Raw genomic sequence first — 22,229 nt, forward strand, 5'->3', positions numbered from 1 at the left:
GTTGTTGTTGTTTGCGCCTGCCAAGTTGCAATCTGTTTCCATTTTTCTTACAAGGCACGCCTCCTCAGCAGGCTGTGTAAAAATATTAAATTAGAAACAGTGGGCTTGTCCAACTACCATTTAGATGTTTTCTTTATTTAATTTGAGTTATGCCCAAAGTATACTTTACGCATTCCGCTTCGCCTCACGGACAGTCTGCATGAAGTCTCATTTTTATCATCTGCATAGTCCGCCAAAATATCCGGACATATTTTCATGTCCACATGGGCATCAGTGCAAGTATTTAAGCACTTGAAAAGTAAGGCTTACTGTGCATGTGTCAAATCCACCAATCCTCACTTATGGTAAAGATTAAAGAGAGCATCCATACCGTGATTTTATTAACTCAAAACTTCTTCGTAATGGCCAATTCACTCTAAAAACAATCAACTCTATTTATTCATTTCAGAAACCCATTAAAAGACATTAACATACAACCGTCCACAATTCGCCTTTGGCTAAGCCACACCCTAGAATGTATTTTGACCAATCACAGCGCAGCCAAGAACGAGCTCTCACAGAGGTCCGACACTTTTTCACAGCGCTCCATTGACTTTAACACAGGCGTCTTATATTTTTGGTCTCGGCAGGCTATTACCGTCGTAATTTTGTGAAAAATATGGTTAAACGTTGTGCCTGGGGCATTTGTAACACAGATACACGTTTCCCAGAGAGGTTGGAGGGGGGTGTGCGTTTTTTTCCCTTCCCAAAACCGAAGTCAAATCCTGTCAAGTGTCGTCTAGCACACGCTGCTAATAAAAACAACGTTATACTCGCGTAGTCCGTTTGCTTTGTAATAACGATTATAGAAGTGAATAGAGACCTACCAGCTTTACATGAACAGTGTTGCTCCTTGATATTGTTAGTCCCAGCCTCCGTCTCGATTAGTAGGATATGCGGTGGTTCATTTTTTGACTGTGACCGGTATGCTTTTACCTCTATTTGGATGCCTTGTTGTTCCTTGCGTTTCACCTGTATATGTCGTGAATATAGCCTTCGAACGTATATTTTAGCCCTTTTGCCTACTTCTATCGGACACTTTATTTGCTGCTTTATAAAAGTTTGATAAAATTTCAGCAGGAAGAGCTGTCACAGCATAAGCCATGTTGATACCAGAGCCCAGATGAAGTTTGTTTGTCGGACGTAGCAACAGTAACTAAGGGGGGCGGGGCTTAGCCAAAAGCGAATTCCACGTCAACTTTGATGTCTGGAAACTTGGCCCACCCAGTCACATTTGTAGGAAAGATACTGTTATTCTTAAAAAACAGAATTGACAAGTACAATTTTGAAAAGTTGCAAAATGCTGTGCCGTTCCTTGCTATGTGTAGCACCTACAGCTCTGCGTATTCTTCTGAAGGTTCCCAAGATTGGAAACAAGCAGCTGAAATTTGCTTTTTTACTTTTTTACATTACCTTAACGGATTGTGTGGCACATTTCAGAGCAGATTGTTCTGTGAATCTGACATAGCTGAGAGCAGTTTAAATAGAAGTCTTAAAGGCACAGAAGCAATTAATTCAGAGGCAGAACAACAAAATTGTCAAACTAAGTGGCTAAACTAAATGAAAACTAACCTAACGGTTTTACTTTACCCCTTTAGCAGTAATAAAGGTAGAGGCAGTACTTGTATAAGAGTGGGAGTCAGAAGAAGTGAGGTAGAAAATTACCGTATGCAAATTCATCAAACTGGAAAGATTTTCAGATGCCACTGTCTCCTCTTCAGTTCTCCTGTGAGTTCAGCACACTATGCAAAGAGCAGCTGTGCATGAATCCCACATGAATCTGTTTCACACTGCATGCCTAACCAGCACGTAAATGATGCAGTAGCCCAATCGCAACAACAGGCACGCGTGATGCTTTTACACTAAGAGTGTTTCAGCTGCATAACACCTGTGGAAAAGTGATTTTTGAGTTACCTCATATTTTTTTTTCCCCTTTAATAAATGATGAATTGGCTATCGAGAGTATCAAGAGCCAGAGAATTACATACTTGACTATAGTGAAAGCGAATTTGCATCCAAATAGTGATTAATCAACGTGGAATTAAACCAAAACTTGATATATGGTTTCCCATTTTTATGAATATTCCCATAGTAAAGGACAATAGGGAGTACAATTGAGGAAAGTGTGAGAAAAAAAATGTGGAGTGTGGATAGACAAGTGTAATAATTCATGTGGTATATATCATTAAATCAGGTGAGCGGCTCACAAAAGAACCTTCTGTTGGTTTTTTTTTTTTTCAATACAAGTCCAGAATAAAAAGACAAAGCCAAATACCAACAACAACACAGCGCTTTAACGTTTCAGTGCTTGAAAGTGGCTCATGTGATTCTTTATTTGCAGCGCTACCTCAAGTTGAATATGCATAACGAAAACTCATTTGCATTTATATCTTCATTAAGTGTAATTAAAATCTGCCTCAAACCCTTTCCAAATGTAATTTCTGGTGCATTATGGGCTTTTAATTCTAAGTGCCATTCGATCATGATCTGATCACCAAAAATGCATGTTAAGAAGGCCTTTCTTCTTAACATAAATTGGTCTTTGGTCACCATGAGAGTTCACTATTCTTATTGGTAGTTGTAAGAAGGTTCAATTTAATCAAAATAACACAGAGTACTCTCAACACCCACTGTGTTATTACTTCATAAAATCCTATATTGCTCAGAATCGTGCTGATAGAAATATAGTTCATAGTGCATTTTCCACATATTTTCTTCTGAGATCACCATGCTACACATGGCACAAATGAACTCCACTTGGAGTGCTGCTTAATCTTGCTGTGCGAATGCTGCAACCTGTTAATATGGCAGATGAAGTAGTTTTTAGCGCGGTGTAAAACAGACTTTCTACAATTTACAACAAGGTAAATAACAGGAAAATCATCTGATGCGTGTCACACCGCGGCATCTACGACTGGTGAAGACTTCTGAATAATTGTTTCATTTGTATACGTACAGGGAATTAAAGCTTTGATGCAGTGAGGCCGCTAAAAATAGAAATCATGCTGAAAATGCTGCAATGCTTTGAAGCCGAGCGAAGGAAATCCAAAGAAAGCTTGTACACGCTCCCTTTCTTCTCCTTTCTCTTTCAGGCACAAACATGCACCTAGGCCTCATGAATCTTGATTGTGGGTGGAACAACATTAGCACAGCCACATCTCTTATTTGAGTGCCTCAAATCAGCAAGCATCCCTCCTGAATAAAAGATGAGCATTTAACAGCCTCCACTGCATCTACACTGCGTCCTTTCTCTAAAGGCGAGTGCATTGGGACTACAGTAAACTTTCAATGACACAAGCAAAGCTGTCTGTTAGCATCCTGCTGGATGTCTGTTTAAGTGTTGGAGGTGATGTGATGGAGAGAGACGCACTCACCCTTGTGATCGCACGTGTCTTCGCGCGTGTTTGTGCGAGTGAGACATCGGTGTGTTTCACAGAACACCTTCCGCTTCTCAGTGAGGCTGCAGCCGGCCCAGCATGCACTGCTGTTTAATTAAGACTTACAGCCCAAATGGCGGGCATGACAGCTGTTTCATACGAAGCCAATTAAAAGAGCTGCAGGCCCTTCCCTTCCACTGCAGTGTACACTATCTGTTATTGTAAAATGGCACACCCTTTCTTCTGCACATGAAGCACAACCTAGGACAACTGAACGTGCATCATTAACACGTCCAACATTAACACTCACTTAGCAACTTGAGTAAAAAATATATATAATAAAAGGGCTTTGTCCAAAACCTTGAGAGCTTGACGACATAGACAACTGTCTTCTAAGGTAACCCAGAGAGCAACATAGTGTCGGCCGTGCTCTGGCCCACATCTGGTACACGTGGATTCCTCACGGCCCAGATGTGGTAAAAATAAAAACATGAAACATGAAACAAATGTGGCGGTGTGCGCTGTGTATCATTTCATCATATATAAAGAGCAAATGAAATTAAGAGACTGCAACATCATAGTTATATTTGTCAATAAGTCAGTCATGAAACTGCCAAAAAGTACCAATGAATTATGCAACTGGTACGTTGTGTGTTAGTTGGGAAGGATTTGCATGCAGGTATGATGTTCATACTATTCATCAGGATCAGTGTCTATATGTTTTATGAACAGTTCATGCTAATATTGTGTATTTACCATTTCCATAACCTTAAAGGGATTCACTTTGAAATTAATTTTTGGTATGTTTTAGCTTACCTCAAGGGCATCTAAGATGTAGGTGTCTGTTTCCGCAGTAGTTTTTAATTTTGATATTTTTAGGTCAAACCGTTCTTGTCTGTCAGTCATATAATGCAGGTCTATGGTCACCACCTCAAAGAGCATGCACAGAGAAGTCCAAATTAAACATGATTTAATGACTCGTAAATGTAAGTACACATTGATGGCCTAAGACACGAAACGAGCGGTTTGTGTGAGAAAACGAACAGTATTTATATCGTTTTTACCTCTTGTAACCACAGCCACGTCCAAGGCCCTGTCCCAAATGGCGCACTTCATGCGGACTTTCGGTCTCGTGGACTTAAATTGCCCGTGCTCGCCGAGTCTACGAGTCCGTGGGCCGTCCCATTTAGTATTTTAACGCTCTGAAGTGTGCTCAGCAGCGCCCCCTGTGTACCCTTGAAGCGAAGCCCGCATAGATGCAGGCTCCACGCACTTTAACTACCCAGGAATCCTTGCGAAAGGCCAATCAGACAACGGATGGTAGGAGATTTCGCTCACGGACAATTGTTAACATGGCTGAGAAGAAAATATTTAAGTGTAATTATCATTACGGTTTTTATGACAAGTTTATACAAACATATCACCATCGACCAGTGGGTGATGTCTCAAACATAGGCTAATAATAGCGAGCTGAATAATACGATCGCATTATGATTATGATTCATTAAATAAATAGAACAGAATATCAAGGCTTTACTGAGTCATATGTAAACACAACAACAATATTTCCACACAGACAGCATATATACAGCATATACAACACAAACCGCTTATTTCCCCGAACCTGTAGCTCCTGTCCATAACAACAATCAGACCGTCTTCCTGTTTCCGGCGTGACGATCGAGTCTGTCCCAAAAATACCTCTCAATGCGCCCTCGCGGACTAAGGGCCCTATAGGTCTGCACTACATGACGTCACCGAAGTGTGGACTCTGAGGAAGTCCACAAGTCTGGAGTGTGCCATTTGGGACAGGGCCCAAGTGATCTGAGGGCGTGGGCGCATCGGTCTGCGCAAGCGCCGGAAAGCACCTGAAGTGAAAACTCACCACTCCCGGATGAGTTCGCGCGAGCACAAGTAATTGTTTTCTTTTACGACGATTTAAATATCCCGGATAAGCGCAAATTAGTACCATTTTAATTAGCCGTCTTACCTACAATCTCTGTTCTGTGTAAACAATGAGTGACGTACACGCGCGAAAGATCACTTCCGGCGCTTTCCGGCGCTTGCGCAGACGGGAGCGCCCGCGCCCTCAGATCACTTGGACGTGGCTGTGGTTACAAGAGGTAAAAACGATATAAATACTGTTAGTTTTCTCACACAAACCGCTCATTTCGTGTCTTAGGCCATCAATGTGTACTTACATTTACGAGTCATTAAATCATGTTTAATTTGGACTTCTCTGTGCATGCTCTTTGAGGTGGTGACCATAGACCTGCATTATATGACTGACAGACAAGAACGGTTTGACCTAAAAATATCAAATTGAAACTACTGCGTAAACAAAGACACCTACATCTTGGATGCCCTTGAGGTAAGCTAAAACATGCCAAAAATTAATTTCAAAGTGAACTATCCCTTTAACCCAAAAATAATACTTTATTTTACTTTATGCTATTTCCTAGGGCTATTTTCGATGACTGTGGTGGCTCATACCAACTTACTAACTTTATTGTATTATGAAAAACTATAGTATGAGTGGGATACAAATTGGATATAAATAGTTTAACTTGTGTTAGTAATATTCTTAAGTAAAGTGGGTTAAGTAAAGCAGTTGGCCTACTTGCGTGTGACAACTATTTTTGAGAAATAAATTAGCTTGGTTCAAATTCCTTAAAATGTGGGTGGCGCTTTAATGACCATGGGAAAATGTGGGTCCCATGTCCAATCCAGTTGAGAACCACTGATACACAGCATCGCTACACCACTGGAAAGTGTTTGGGTATGCAGGTTGGCAAGTGGCACCACTGTTTTTAATGAATTTGCCCTTCAATCTTTCTGTCTCCTGTCAACAGCACAAGAGGCACCTTAAATATGGCGCTCTCAAAAGTTTTGCCAGATGTTTCTTTCCCACCCCCCTTGAGAAAGAGGTGTAAAGAGGACAGACAAGAGGAAAGCAGGTTGTAATAGGTTTTCATTCTCCTCCTTATCTCCCACGAGACACCTCTTCGTAATTGCCCTCGTAATTGCATTTTTTTTTTTACACACATTGATTGGTGCTCCTAGCTCTAATTTCATTACACGCTGATTTGTGAAAGACAATAAAGCAGAAATATTTTGCAGCGCAACCACAGGTCATTTGTCTTTATAACCCTTCTGCTCGAACATGCCACACTCCACTAAGGCAATAAAACCATTACGGCTGGTTTAATAATATAAAGGTTGCCGTGAAATGGGGTTTGACGTCATCGAGGAGATGCTGCAGGTGTCTAGGTCAGAGAGGTGGTTATGTGACTGTGTGATCTCGGAATGGTTTCAATAGAAAGAGGACAAGATGAAGACAAGTTCATAGAGAGATCAGGTGGAATAAAAATGCCCTGAGCCCTGCAGCAAAAAAAAAAAAAAGAAATCCTTGCCGGTTCGGCTGCTGATAGTTATCAGGTAAGGATAGGGTAGCAGACCGAGCAGCCGTAATAGGAATCCAGATGCTCAGCCAAGCCGTGCAGTAAGTATGATTAAACCAGTAGCAGGACCGGAGCTTCACAAATAGAACATTCATAATCCGTCTCAGACAGTATTACCTCTACTTCGTTCCCTTACAAACTGACCAACAGCTGCATTAAATTTACGAGCAGACTTCATTCTGTCAACTATCGAATTTCCCATACCCTCCTCTCTAATACACCTCTCTCTGTGGGAAATCTGTTTTCTGATGGACTGCCTGTTTTCTCCCAGAACCCCTTGAGTGTGCCATCTGTGCTCGTGTTGTTGTGGGAGTGTGCGTAGGTGTGCGGGGGCTGGATAGACGGCCACAAACTAACCCACACCAACAACAGGGCAAGGCACATGTTTTCAAATCATTAACCAACATTTTCGCAAGGGAAAACAGTCTCTCTGAGCCAGGACCGGACAGAATCTGATGACTTGTTTTTAAGCTAATTTTGTCAACATGAAATCAAAGTCAACCCAATTTACATCCACACAAGTTATCTGAAAGAAATGTATATTTGTCATCGTAATATTTCATAGTTAAGATTTAAAAGGGTTAGGTCACCCGATAAAAAAAGTCATTTACCCTCATGTCATTCCAAACACGTAAGATTTTTGTTCATCTTCAAAACACAAAATAAAGATAATTCAAATGAAATCTGAGAGATTTCTGTCCCTCCATTGACAGTCGAAGCAACTACCATTTTAATGCTTCAAAAAATTCATAAAGATATTTTATAACTAATCCATTTAATTGAGCGGATTTTCTGAAGAGACACGATCGCTTTATATGATGAACAGACTTAATTTAGGCTTTTACTCACACACAAATTTGCTCTGCCTGCTTGATCTGACATCACCAAGCACCATGTTTCACACAGAAATGTGTACAATACAGTGAGTACAATGAGTAAAATGACATCCCACCGATGTCTCACTCATTTCATGTTCGTATAATTTGTTTAAGGGAATTCATTCTTATTGATAGTTGTATACGCAGGTTAAATTTTATTTAAAAATACATAAAAACAAACACAATGTAGATAGGGATTTTGTTGACTGACAGGTTTTCAAATTCTCTAAAAATGTAGATTTCTGTTTCTGCAGGTGCAGATTCCATGTGGACCTGCATATTGCTGCCAATTTCTAGCGTGTGCCATGACTTGACTTTTAAAAGCATGACTTTTTGAAGCCGGCCTGTTCACACCGGGACGAATTTCGCGCGCGATATTCGCCGACGTTTAACGCCTCGTGACTAAACAAAGGGCGCCAATGTGAGTGTGCACACCGACACGAAAAACGCCACGCGTAAAAGCGTCATTTTTTAAAAACCGCCTCGGGTACGTTTTTTGGGTTTGAGGCGCCGCGTCAAAAACTATCCGACCAATGAGATTGGCGCTTTTACTCACGTGTCTGGAGCTTCTGAAGTTACAGTAAAACACAACTTGGGGGCGCTCAAACACAAAACGGTCTTGCCGAGCACACATACGTAACGGCGAAGAAGATATACGCCAAGTAGCGTCTACCATAGATATCCATAATAAAGGCTAGATGTTGGCCAATGGCCTTTATTATGGATATCTATGGTCTACACTGCCGAGGAGAAATAAGACGAGGAAGATGCAAGGCAAGATGAATGTAGAGCTGCTGGTCTCGTTGGTGTCGGAACATAAAGAACTATATGACAAACGCGACAGCGACTACAAAATAGGACTATTTCTGTTTTGCATTAAGCGCCATCTAATTTCAGGGAACGAATTTGCATGTTCACTCGGCTCATCGTCAGCGAAAATCGTTTGGGTGTGAACACAAAAAACGCGTTGAAAAACGCTGGCGAATAACGCGCGCCGATATTCGTCCCGGTGTGTACGAGCCTTTAGAGGCAAAAATCCGGTTGTATTTTTCTCTGAGAACTATTACATACGTATGCTAGATTAACTAATATGGGTGCCACAGTCCACAGTACAGTACTAACCCTGAACCTAACCTTAACCCATGTACAGGTAGTGGCCTTACATTACATTTGGGGGGGTGATTACTTTTTTAAAGAGTTTTCTAAGAGTGTCAGTACCCTATTCATGTTATATTCTGGTTAATATACTGCTTGATGTGTTGAAATTGAGAAAGCATAAAGTTCCCCATACTTTGAGACATGTGACATTACTTAAAATTAAGTTGAATCCCATCAGTTTTAGTATCTGCAGGAAAAGTCTGGAGCTCTGAAACAAATGACCGGCCTTTGTGAGAGCTCTCAGTGTTTCAGTGTGATTGAGTTGTTCTCTCTGCCTGAGGATTTGAAGCAGTCACAGTTCAGCAGAAAGAGAGTCTTTCCTCTCACACAAGCCCTGAGATAAATGAGAGACCTGTTGGAGAGCAAATTAGAAAAAGAGAAAAAAAGACAGTCTGGACTATAGTGCAGCCACAGGCAGAGATAAGGAGAGAAGAATTCGAAGAGACAGAGAATAAGATAATGTCTAAAAACAACACAACAACTAATTTGCCTTTGCAGAGAAATACAAATTCATAGAGGCCAATCTCTGGGGCATCTCATCCGACGAGCACAAACACTGAATTCATACCGTATTCCTTTTGCATTTCTGTTGTATAATTCAGGCGTAGCGAATACAGCTGTCCCTCAAGCCGTCACATAAATCTTTATTATGTCTATGAACTCAAAGCATCAATTCACCACACACCCCATACATAATACATCAAAATATACATTAAAAGACAAGTGCCTGCAAGTTTATAAGCTCTGCTGGAATTTGTAAGTATATAACATCTATATTAACAAGGCGCTACAAGATTATGCTTACATGGTAAATATCTGACACTTGAATCCCAGAGTGAAGAGTGTGTTTCCCACCATTATTCCTCCAATGTGTCATTTTTCCAAGCTGAACAAACAAAACACAGCTGAAGGGGGAGGAAAGGTAATAGGTGACGACTCCTCGCCCAGAAATGCCTCACAAATTCATTAATATGGAAATTGGGGCAAGGCTACGATCACGACGCCTTACTGATCTTGTTATTAAATTAATTTCCTACAAACAAGCTGCCGCCGCTGCTGGACTAGTCAATGGAGATTCCTCTTGTCTGTGAATTTCAATGAGCCCTATCAATTTTGCATTCATTACAGCTAGCCAGTGTCAACGGGAGAACAGGGAGAACGGCACTGCGGTCTCCAGCCTGTCACCACATCCCAACACACACACACACACACACACACACTCTCTGCAGTCATCACTCCAGCGCTCACATGTCCTTCATCATCGACGACGGGCCACGCAAGACCCCCCGCGGGCCCTGTTCCCCCTCTCTCCGAGTCAGCTAAAGATTCCCCTCACGTATCAGTCTCAGACAGTTAGTTATTTTCCTAAATTCACTGAGGAGGGATGCTGCAGTTCTGTGAGAGCCCATTTCCCAGCTCTTTGCCACCAATAGGGTGATAAAAGGGTGTCAGAACGGATTCCACGCCGTGTTGAGGAAGATCAGATACCATTTAGAGCAACAGGTCTGGTAGTGGAACTGGACGCTGGACTCTGGCGTATTTTGTAATTAAAATCCCTGCTGAAAATCCCTGCAGGGCTGGTTAGCAGCATATGTTGGGTTATGGAAGCCCGAAGTCTCAGATGGCACACCCACAGATCGCCCAGTCTGTCACTGGCTGCCTGATGCATACTGCACACAAAAAAATGCGAGCACTTTCTTGATATGGCAGGCTTCAATATGACAGCTAATGTTGCAATAGTGAGGAAGGCTGTTGATAAAGAACTAATCATGCCAAGGTTTGCCAGGTTATTGGTGTCAATTCCTTTTGATAAACCTAGATAAACACAAGCAGAACTGTAGATTTACACTTTTAGTTATGTCTGTAAAATGAATATGCATTTGAATGGATAGAAAGATCAAAGCCTAGTGTAGCTCGCAGAATCCTTCAGGACAGTAAACATTATGTTGTTATTAATATTAATTGACAACATACGAAAGGGTTTGGATTGGGTTTAGGGTTATTGCATGTAATTAATTATGCATTATTTATTGTAATTACTTTAATAAGTACATGTAGCATGTGTAACAAATGCTACGATTAGACTGCAGGTAAATGTGGACCAAATCCGATTTGTGACTCAGATCTGTTTTTCGCATGACAGTGTGAACAGCACAAACCACATGGAATCTGATCTTTTCAATTCCGATTTGTTCCACTTCCATATGTGGTCCAAAATCCGATACAGGTCAGGGGCCTCATTTATAACCGTTGCGTACGCACAAAACAGGCCCTGAAAGAGGCGTACGCCACTTCCGACGCATAAGTTGTGATTTATAAAAACAAACTTGACGGAAAAATGTGCGCACCTGCACACAAACTCTGACCCATGCGTACGAACGTTTTGGAGACGGAGCAGTTTGGCGACACCAATGGTGAGCTGGAGTTAAATGTCTTTTTGGTCACTTTTAGACAGAAAATCTAAAGAAAATTATACATAGGCTATACAGAAAGATAATACAAATATAATTTCACTCACCAAGCATATCACTTGAGGCAAATATTCATCCCTTCTTAAATGTCCGCGCCAGCGAGCGCGTTGTGCCGTTTAGTGAAACTAACGCCTATCTAACGACAGAGTCCTAATCATAAAAACAGTGCATGTTCACAATAACAGTTTAAATAAATAAAAGAATGATTTAAACTGTTTTACTTCTGATATAAACATTTAGATTAAATATGCCATTGTCATTGATGGAGTTAAACACTTAAACATGAAATCATTACTGAGAAGTTACAACATTTTTTATATTCAATAAATATAAATATTTCTTGTGGATGCAATGCTTTTGAACACTTTTCCTCTGGCATGCTGTGTTTTAATATTTTAACTAAAGAGATAATTGCTTATAGAAGATTGTCTGAGAAAATAGTTTCGTGCAAATAATGCACAACAGTCAATCTGTTTCCATTACAAATATAAATCAATAAAAAATACTATTTGGTCAGTGGAAAAGATTGTGAAAACTTTCTCTGAAATGTATTTTACACTATTTGATTTATTTATTCAAAAACAAGGCAAGGATAGGCTACTAAATTATTTTTATTAACGTAGGCTAATGTGACGGCACATCCGTATTAGGCTATTTCATATTTTCCTAATGTCTATACCGTTAAACATGTTATCACGTGGATGAATAATCATATGCAAATGATATGCAGATGAAGATATGCATAGTAAAACTAGGCGTTGTAAGCTCCATATATGGTTATTTCGGGGAGGAGACGCGTGTGCGCACAATCTTCCGCTGACTGAGATTTATCGGGATTTATAAAGTGAATTCTGCGCAGGTTCTGGCGTACGCACGTTTTTATAAATCTGAATATTTTTTTGCGTACGCCATTTTTGGCTTTCGGGCGCACGTACACTTTTAGTAAGGATCCTACGCACAGTTTTATAAATGAGGCCCCAGATATTTTGCAATGCGACCTCAGTCTCTGAACAGTCATATTGGAACTCATGCGACTTTTACGTCACTCTAGAGCAACATTCGTCACAATTCTGCACTCATGGGAGTCACTTTAAAGGGATAGTTCAGAAAACGAGAGAAAACGAACAGTATTTATATCGTTTTTACCTCTTGTAACCACAGCCACGTCCAAGTGATCTGAGGGCGCGGGCGCTTTCTCTCGCGCGTGTATGTCACTCATTGTTTACACAGAGATTTCGGAAGTGTTACCTTTCACTGTGAAGATCTAAACATATTTAGATATACAGGAAATTTCGATATATCAACAGACAACGTTTAATTTTTTTCGCAACCGCGCGAGAGATCACTTCCGGCGCTTTCCGGCGCTTGCGCAGACCGAAGCGCCGGCGCCCTCAGATCACTTGGACGTGGCTGTGGTTACAAGAGGTAAAAACGATATAAATACTGTTCGTTTTCTCACACAAACCGCTCGTTTCGTGTCTTAGGCCATCAATGTGTACTTACATTTACGAGTCATTAAATCATGTTTAATTTGGACTTCTCTGTGCATGCTCTTTGAGGTGGTGACCATAGACCTGCATTATATGACTGACAGACAAGAACGGTTTGACCTAAAAATATCAAAATTGAAACTACTGCGGAAACAAAGACACCTACATCTTGGATGCCCTTGAGGTAAGCTAAAACATGTAAAAATGTATTTCAAAGTGAACTATCCCTTTAAATATTTTACATACAAGACAGTTGTGAAAGGTAAGAACTTATACTTATATACAAGCAAAACATGAGAGCTCCTATCATAAATGTTTAAAAACTGTGCTCTCTTTGTTTTATATTGCCTGAGCATAAATTTGCCGGCTTCCGCAGCAGATCACACTATAAATGTAATTGCTAGTCAAGTCAAGTCAAGTCACCTTCATTTATATAGCGCTTTTAACAATATGGACTGTTTCAAAGCAGCTTTACAGTGATAATAGGAAATTAAAGACAGTGATAATTTTACAGTGATAATAGGAAATTAACAGAGATTGTTTTGGCTTTACAGCAGCTCTAGAATAAAGTTATTGTCCAGCTAAAGTTAGTTTTGATCGATTCACTTCCGTTGCAAAGATCATTAGGCCCTAGTTATTAACTAATGGGCCGCTTACACGACACCGTTCTAACAGAAAACCCAGTAACGCGCTCCGGCCTGCTCATTCGCACAACAACAGTGCCTGGTGGCTCGAGAACACAAACCTTGAAATATATATACAGTATATTTATATAAATATATATATTTTTTTTTTGTATCTCTGCGCAAGCTTTAAAAACGCAAACCTGTGAAAATGCTGATGGCATGCACAAAAGCAATCAGATTGACAGGGGTCTTGAGGATTTACCAGCTGTTGTTAATCCATGCATTGACTATTTATGTTGGAAAATAAGTTTAGACTTTGAGAAGGTGCTGTGAAATGTTTCTATGCTAGGTTTAATGTCCTCTGTGTTTACTTCCATATGTCAGCGTGCTGCGTGACGTCTTTTTATCGTTATTTTGCGCATGCGTGTCAGTCCAGGAGCATGATCTGTTCGCACTGGAATCTGATATTAGCAACATTTAAAACAATAATGTGAACAGCTATCGGAAATATTGGATTTATCAGAAATATTAAAAAAAATCGTATCTGATCAATAATTCGAAATTTAGTAGTAAGGCTCGCAGTGTGAACGTAGCCAAAGACACTGTAAAATAAAGTGTAACCAACACTTTGGTTAGAGTATTCTGGAAAGAAAGCAAACTTTCAAAAAAAATTCTCAAAATAATGATTGTCAAGGGAACAGGCTGTCAAGGTGACCCGTAGCTGTAGAGCTCAGTGTTTATTATGTATTAAGCCACTTCTCCGGTTTAAAGCATTGAGCTGGATAGCAGCGTCTTGTCATCAGTATTACAGCGACATCACCTCATTAGGACAGTTGCTTGGGAAAAAAATATGCTTATTATGCTAGGACATTTTTGTGTTTTATGTTTCTGAACTTTAACGTAGCACAGGCTTAATGTTTAAAAATAAATGAGTGAATTGTTTATTTTCAAGTAACAGTGTTCATTAAAAAGCATTGAGTGAAATGGAAACCTTGTGTTATTATAGCTTTGTTGACTAATAGGAGAGTTCGAGTTTTTTCACACTGTGACAACTGTAGAGTCGACATCAAAATGTTAAAGGCATAGATTAATTTTTTTTTGTTTTACTCACCCTTATGTCATTCCAAACCGACTTTCTTCTGTGAAACACACACACACACACACACACACACACACACACACACACACACACACACACACACACACACACACACACACACGCACACACAAAAGGTATTTTGATGTTTCATCTGTTTTTGTCCAATCTGGACCCTCTAAGATACAAAAGCTGTCACTGGCGGCACACTTTAGGGGGTAAATAAGGTATAAAAGTGTATCTTTTTGAAGGAAAACGTATTTTTTTCTGAGAGTATACTGACTTTCATTGTATGGACAAAAAGAAACAGACCTTTTCACAATATATTCTTTAGTGTTCTGGGGGTAAGAAAAGAAAAATCATTTCTTTGGAGAGTCCATATTGTAACTGTGAATTGCTTCTTTTGATTATTTAACTGTTTTTGAGGTCAACTGTAAATGGCCACTAGCAAAAGACCCAGCAGAAGTGTCTGTGAACCAGTTGCATCTATATTACATTGCATATTAGAATTAATATTCTATAATATGTATTAATATATTACTATTCTAATAATATATTTATGAATCTAAGCTACTAATATTTATAATGTTTCCAACCCTGACTAAATTACCCCTGGTTATAGACCAGCACTAACCAGCTTGGATTTAAACTGGACTGTTCAGCATTGTTCTTCACTGGTTGCATGTTAACCTGCCTGCCTTCGATTACTGTATGGACATTGCAAGTGGCCATTGAATTTTGACACCGCAGTTGCACTATGAGATTTTTGTGTTGGGTATGTGTGACATGCCTGTTACTCTTCTTCCTGTGTTTGCCTTGAGGTGACCTTGGACAGTGGCTGCTGGTCTGGGACATCTGAAGCACAGTTTGCAGTCGTTAGTGCAATTACTACAAAAACAGAAGGCAACAGGGAGCAATTACACACTCTGTGTTTACTCTCCTATGCTAGAGGCCGACGGGAACGAGGAGATGAAATCCAGCAAAAGGGCAATGAAAGAACAGAGGTGATAGGACGCAAGAAGAGAATAGAGAGGACTGGATGAAGTGAATAAAGGGAAACATTTTGCTTGTGGGCAGAACATTTTGGGAAAATCCAGTGGAGCGGATCTGATGCTGAGGGGAACCAAGGAAATCCAATACTCAATATTCTACATAATAATAAAGAGAGAGAGCAGACGGCACCGAAGGCGACACTGCTTGTTAAGCTCATGGATACACTCCTGATCAAATCCTTGGGGGTCAATACAATTCTTTTTTTTAAAGAATTGAATACTTTTATTTAGCAAGGATGCTTTAAATTGATCAAATGTTACAGTAAAGACATTTATAACGTTGCAAATGATTTCTATTTCCAATACATGCTGTTCTTTTGAACTACTCAAAGAATGCTAAAAACAAAAATCATATTTTCCGCAAAAAAATTAAGCAGCACAACTGTTTGATGCATATGGTTAATAATTAAAAAAAAAAATTCTTGAGCAGCAAATCATCATATTAGAATGATTTCTGAAAGATCATCATGTGATCATGTGACACTGAAGACTGGAGTATGCTGAAAATTCAGCTTTGACATCACAAAATAAGGATGAGATGGGATACTAACACAGCAGTCTGTGTTAACATAACTCAAAATACTCAGAACATTAGAAACACAACCACCACTTAAAAACGACGGAGAACGGACAACTAAACAAAGGAAACGTATCCGGACTCAAATAGACAACTGTTATTTTAAACCGTAATAATATTTCACAATAGTACTGTTTTACTGTATTTTTGATTAAATAAATGCAGCCTTGGTGAGCATAAGAGGCTTCTTTCAAAAACATTAAAAAAATCTTACAGATCCCAAAACACTACCAGAGTGAGTTTTAATAGTAGGTGCAACTATACCACTACAGAAAACAGGTTGGATTTTGAACATTTTGTTAATCAAATATGCTTATTTAAAATATTTTTTTCAAACCACCATCAGTTTCTTCCCTAACTCAACCCCATTTAATGCATTTTAAGCAGGTCAAATTAGAGAAAACACTGTAAAGTTTAATAGCCTACCATTTTTTTTTCTAAAATCCTTTTTTTTTTTTGTCACACAACAAGTGCAGACCAACGTAAACAACAAAATACAAGCAAGTACAGTATAGCAATAATAACCATGGCTGGTACTATACTTTTTGGACTATACAGCTCAACAATAAATGACATATTACAGTGAAATATAAAACTACAGCTAAAATATTCAAAACATTGCTATACCAGTAAAGTTGAGTTTTACTTTCACTGCAAGCAAATGTGTGATAATTGTTTGAAACATGAGCATGTGGTGATGTTTGTAAATTCTGGTACCTAGTTCCTTTTATTTCATATTGTGTGAAGCTTCATTCCGGATGAATTTCAGTCAGATAAGCTCCTTGTTTTCATGCTCTCTCCTGTCTGTCAGCATGGATGCTGGCCTGGAAGGACCAAGGGTTGTTCTCACTAAGGCTTGAAAAGGCAGAGGTGGAGGAGGTCAGCACACTCACTGGTGACAGACGGAGATGTACAACCCCTCAATCTCATCTCTGAAAGGGCACAAGATTCTCTGCTGCAATCACAGCTTTTAAATCCATCTCTCCATCCTGACCTTTCCTGTACTGCACTGAAGGAGAACAATGAAGATGGGCGGGGGCGACGGTGGGGATTAGCAATAGACTGGAAAATCTTCATTTCCAGTTTCAGCGATTGAAACAATTGATTATACCACTGTATCTCCTCAAGAAAGGAGTAAAGCGGCAGAATGCCTTTTCCATGGATACAGCAGCGCTCCAGCTGAGCACATAAACTGAGAGAAACAACCCAAAAAAAGAATTACGATCAACATCGTTGATGCCATTTTCATTATTCATTAGCTTTCATTTGCAACTCAGCTAGAGTTACTGTGGACACCTGCAGCGGGGAAGCTCCTGTTTGACTCATGATTGGATGAGTAGATGGAGGGATGGGGAAAGAGAGAGTGAGTTGACTGAGGGAAGGAAGGGGACTTAGTGGAACGAAGACTTGTTCTGGAGGGCAGAGACCCTTAGTGGCCATACATCAGCTTGGTACAAAATAAAAGATTTAACGTTCTGTCCTACTTACCATCAAACATCCTGGCATTCCCTTGTTATTTTAACAGCTCCTGGTTCAATTTTTAATGCGGGCATATGCTTATGCTAAAACCGCACCCTGCTGTTTTCCCTCCCCCTCAAGTTCTTCTTCGCCCCCGCAAAGATAACAAAATTCCAAACTTCAATGGATCTGAACTCAGATAAAAAAGGATGTGGGGACAAAAGAAGGCATGTGTGACATGATTGCTAAAGCTGGTCGCGAAAGTCAAAAGATCAATGCAACAGCAGCAGAATTATGGATTGTGTTATTTTTGGTTCCTTTAACTCAGCCAGTTGAGGGTGGCACTAGTAAAGCCAAGGTCAAAGGTTTGATTCCCAAGGAATACACAAACTGATCATCAAATGTTTACCTTGAATGCTCTGTAAGTCCCCCTGGATAACGGTGTTATGTCAAATGGATAATTGGTACATTTATGAAGGATGAGAATAGGAACTCTCCCAAAAGATGAAATGCTTTGATGTGGTGAAAGCTCTGGCACTCGCATGGATACACACCACACATTTCTGAAGGAAACATTTTGATAGATTTGAGTGGGTAGAATCACCATGAACCCATTTTACCTCCATAATGTGATGTATTTCAGAGTGAAACTTTTTTTAGACCAACATTAAATTAGCATTGGGTTTTAGAAAGTTACGTTATAGTGTTCCTGTAGATCAGAGCTTCCCCAAACTTCAGAGGCGTAAGAAAGTGTATTTCGTTTAGTTGTAATCTCATGATGAGGCTGATGCACTGTCATACTCTGCTCTTTTTTTTACAAGCATCTAATTGTTCGAAATACTTTCAGTTCTGGATTGTGTTCAGGCATCCAGGGTAAAACCTGAGGCAAATCAAATGTGTGTATGAAGCAGACCCTTAAAATGAGCGGGAATAACGGATGGATGGATGAGAGCAAAGAAAGACCATTTTAATTGTAATTTGCTTTTTTACGGCCCCCTGCAATATCTCTGTAGCCCACCACAGCCCACATTTTGGGAAGCACTGCGGTAGATCAATTGGTACTAGTAACGACAAGTTTGTTACTTTGTTACCTAAATGTAAAATGTTTAATTTATCCCAAATGCACTATAAGTTGCCTTGGGTAAAAGTGCAACCATCACAGAGAGCCACAAAATCACTTTCCAGAACATTCTCATTCACGGTTCCATGCTGGTGGAATGATCTCCCCATCCCCGTCCGGAATGCAGAATCCCTGACAACATTCATAACACAACTGAAAATTCATCTCTTCCGTGAGCACTTAACATAAAAAATAAAAAAAAACTTTCCTTTTCCTTTAAATCCACCCTTGTGTGGCCTATGCTACTCTGAGCAATGCCTGAACTTTGTATTTTGAGCACTTCTTGCTTTGTTTTTGCCTCTTCATGATGACTCGCTTGGTTTAGTCCTCGGTTGTAAGTCGCTTTGGATAAAAGCGTCTGCTAAATGACTAAATGTAAATGTAAGTGTCTGCCAAATGCAATTGGCATGTTTACATTAATTAATAGACTTTGCAGCCTAGTTGATGTCAGCCGAAATCACAAAGATCACTAGCATTGGATTTGTCTCTAATGATTCGCAAACCACTCTACTGTGTAATCTGCTCGGTCATTTTTATAGTTGCACTAAAGAAATGTGCTGTTGGGTTAATGCTGATTTCTCATTTTATTGTTGACGAAGATTGAAAACTAAGCTCTTGCAGGAGTCTTACTTGACAAGGTTTTTGGCAGAGAGGAGAAAAAAGCCATTTGTGCCAATGAAAACAGAGCAAAATGGAGGCAAATGTGACAATCAAAGGAGCAAAAGAGAGAGAGGAAAACATTCCTCCAATTTGGCGCCAAATGCGGGGCGAGGGATGGCATGGGGGATGAAGAGGAAGTGATGAGGGGCCCAGAGGAGAAGAGCGCCTGATGAAATGATTGCAGGAGAGAAAATATGAGAAGGAGATGGATGCTAAAAACATGAGTCTGTGGCAAAAGCATGCTCTGTAATCATCATTCCCCTCATTTCCTGCTATTCACCACCTATACTGTTTCCATCACCAAACACACTCGCGCATGCAAACAGTACAGAAACACTCTCGAAGCAAGAATCCGGACCTGATTACCTATTGTGCAGTGGTTATTATTACAGAAAAAAAAAAAACGCACGCGCTCGCACTTCAAAACCTCAGTCCTAGCCTTTCTGAGCCACATTAGCCTGGCAAAAAGAAAGAGACGCCACCGGAAAAAAAAAAACCCCAGCAGAAGAGTGGGAGGAAACAGGCGGCCTGCAGTTTCTATGGAGATTTAAAACTTGATCATTCAGCTACCATGGCGGGCTCAGACAGAGCCGTCAAAGGTCATCATTTATTATCTCTCATCAGCCTGGTCTGTGTGCGCACTCACCGAAGTCATTGACTTTGTGAATGTGTGGCAGGGTGTGATAGAAAATCAGCCAGAATACACAGTTCTGTTGACTGTGTATGAATTGTGTTTACCATGTATGATGTCTTGTATTATAGCTTGTCTGCTTTAAGGAAAAAGACTGAAAATTGTGGATGGAAGGGAGGGGAAATGGATGGCAGACAGAGAATGAGAAAAGAAAGAGAGAGAGAGAGAGGAGGACGACGAAGGCATGGAGTGAAAAAACAAGCTTCAATGATCAGATAGTCAGATAGCAATGCAACTCAAGCCATGAGATAGTGAAACATTTTACAATGGGCTTTTTCATTTCTCTCCACCTCTCCTTCCTTTTTTTCTCCTGCTAGGGTTCTGTTCTTGTCAGTGATCCTGGCGAGGGTCAGAGCTTCAATACTTAACCTCTGTTGTTCAGTCAAACAGACAACCAAACCAGCGGCATAGTTTCATTTGAACATTGAGAGGTCAGGTCCATCTGGACATTTAACATTATGGATTAAGGAGGAGAGAAGCTTGCCTAGGGGAGTGTGGGGTAATATTAGGCAATTGCAACATACAAGAGAAAACTAAGATAAAATAAACAGGTAAAGGTTTCTGTTCATAACAAAATATGACTCGGAGAACTCTTTTTTTTTTTTTTACCATAGGAACGTTGTGGGTATATACCAGATGTGTCTTATCTAAATTCAAACATAAAGTCAGAACATTTTTCTTCTGAATTCTTCAAGAATGTTGCAATCATGGACCGAGACGCAGTATGTGCTGCATGAACTGAATAAGGGCGCCTACACTCTAGAGAAAGCTCTTTGATCGATATGAGTGCGCAAGAGTCTTTTAGAGAGGTTGGAAAGAGCCAGGCTGTGTCAGTTTAAAATAATTTGAATGGATTTCTGAAAGCACAATTGGGCCTTGTCCTGTTATAAAAAGTTAATGAAAAGTATTTTTAATGCTAATTAAAGAAAAAAAACGTTATGAGTAATTTCCGATTCTGATCATTCCAGTTTCGAATCCAGTAAGGTAAAAATAAAATGACGTCAAACATTTTAGATATCAAACTTATTTATTCTGTGAAAAACTTTTTTGCCTATGGTTTTAACAAATACCACAGCAGAAACAACTAGACTAACTAATATAAATTTCCAACATTATTAAAGACAAGTAAACAGTCAGTTATAAAATAAGAAAAAATAAACAAATTAGCAGTAGCACAAATAAATTCAACTGAAAAAAAGTTAAAGCTGCAGTCGGCAAGTCTGGCAGATTGAGTGGATTTAGGAACATTTTGAATGTTTACAACTCTCATGCCCCTCCCCCACTATCAACGGACACCCTCCCACAGTCCCACCGAGTTCATGCTCGTCAGTGCGTGTGCACCAGATTTTCAGTGAACGCGCCCATCTCATCAGCATCCATCAACACCATGGAGTATTTGGAGGTATGCTGTCCTGGCTAATCTACCGATAGATTGCAATTGCTAACGTCATTTATACTCTAAATGAGCTTACTTGATTTTCCGGCGTGTGCATGTGATTGTAACGTGCGCGAGGGGTGGCGTGTGCCCGATCTGTGATTGACAGTCAGATCTCACCCCCCAAAATGTTGCCGACGGCAGCTTTAAGGTACAGAAATTGAAATCAAAATGTAAAATAACACTGCATAGGTTTCTTTTTATAAACAAAATATAGATTAAACTTTATTAAAGTTAGAAAAGTTGTTCAGTCAAGATCAGTGGATGATTTTCTTTTTCTTTTTTGTATTAACATTAATGACAGACAGCAGCGGGTTTATTAGGCTGCTGTCACTTTAAGAGCTATTGCACAGATTCAATAAACTGATGCACATGGGTTTTCTTTCTCAACTATTCACATTCACTTAAAACATACCAACTGTGTTTATATGGATATTTTTACATCATTTTGTGTATATTTGTCCATTCAAGTGCAAGAAAACATGAAAGACAACTCAGTATTCAGTATTCGCTCACTATAAGAGGCTCTCTTTGGACGTATGCGCTGCACAGAAAACTGAGTTTTCTTTTGCATCTTCTTGTGCTTGAATGGTTTAAAATCAAATTAAAATGCGAACACCAGAATCGTTAAGCGGAATTG

At 39.8% G+C, this 22,229-nt stretch overlaps 2 protein-coding genes across 2 annotated transcripts in view; one reads left to right on the plus strand and one right to left on the minus strand.

Annotated features, from left to right (window-relative positions):
* Positions 1–22,229, minus strand: part of dnmt1 (DNA (cytosine-5-)-methyltransferase 1) — a 265,280-nt gene that overhangs the window by 52,903 nt on the left and 190,148 nt on the right. The window lies entirely within an intron of this gene.
* Positions 12,776–22,229, plus strand: part of p2ry11 (purinergic receptor P2Y11) — a 173,134-nt gene continuing 163,680 nt past the window's right edge. The window contains 1 exon segment of the mRNA XM_056253044.1: positions 12,776–13,058. Within this exon segment, the coding sequence (XP_056109019.1) occupies positions 13,048–13,058 (11 nt within the window). The 5' untranslated portion in view covers positions 12,776–13,047.

The sequence above is a fragment of the Rhinichthys klamathensis genome, unplaced genomic scaffold, assembly GCF_029890125.1.
Source record: "Rhinichthys klamathensis goyatoka isolate OS25496 unplaced genomic scaffold, OSU_Roscu_1.1 h1tg000004l_1, whole genome shotgun sequence".
Lineage (NCBI taxonomy): Eukaryota > Metazoa > Chordata > Actinopteri > Cypriniformes > Leuciscidae > Rhinichthys > Rhinichthys klamathensis.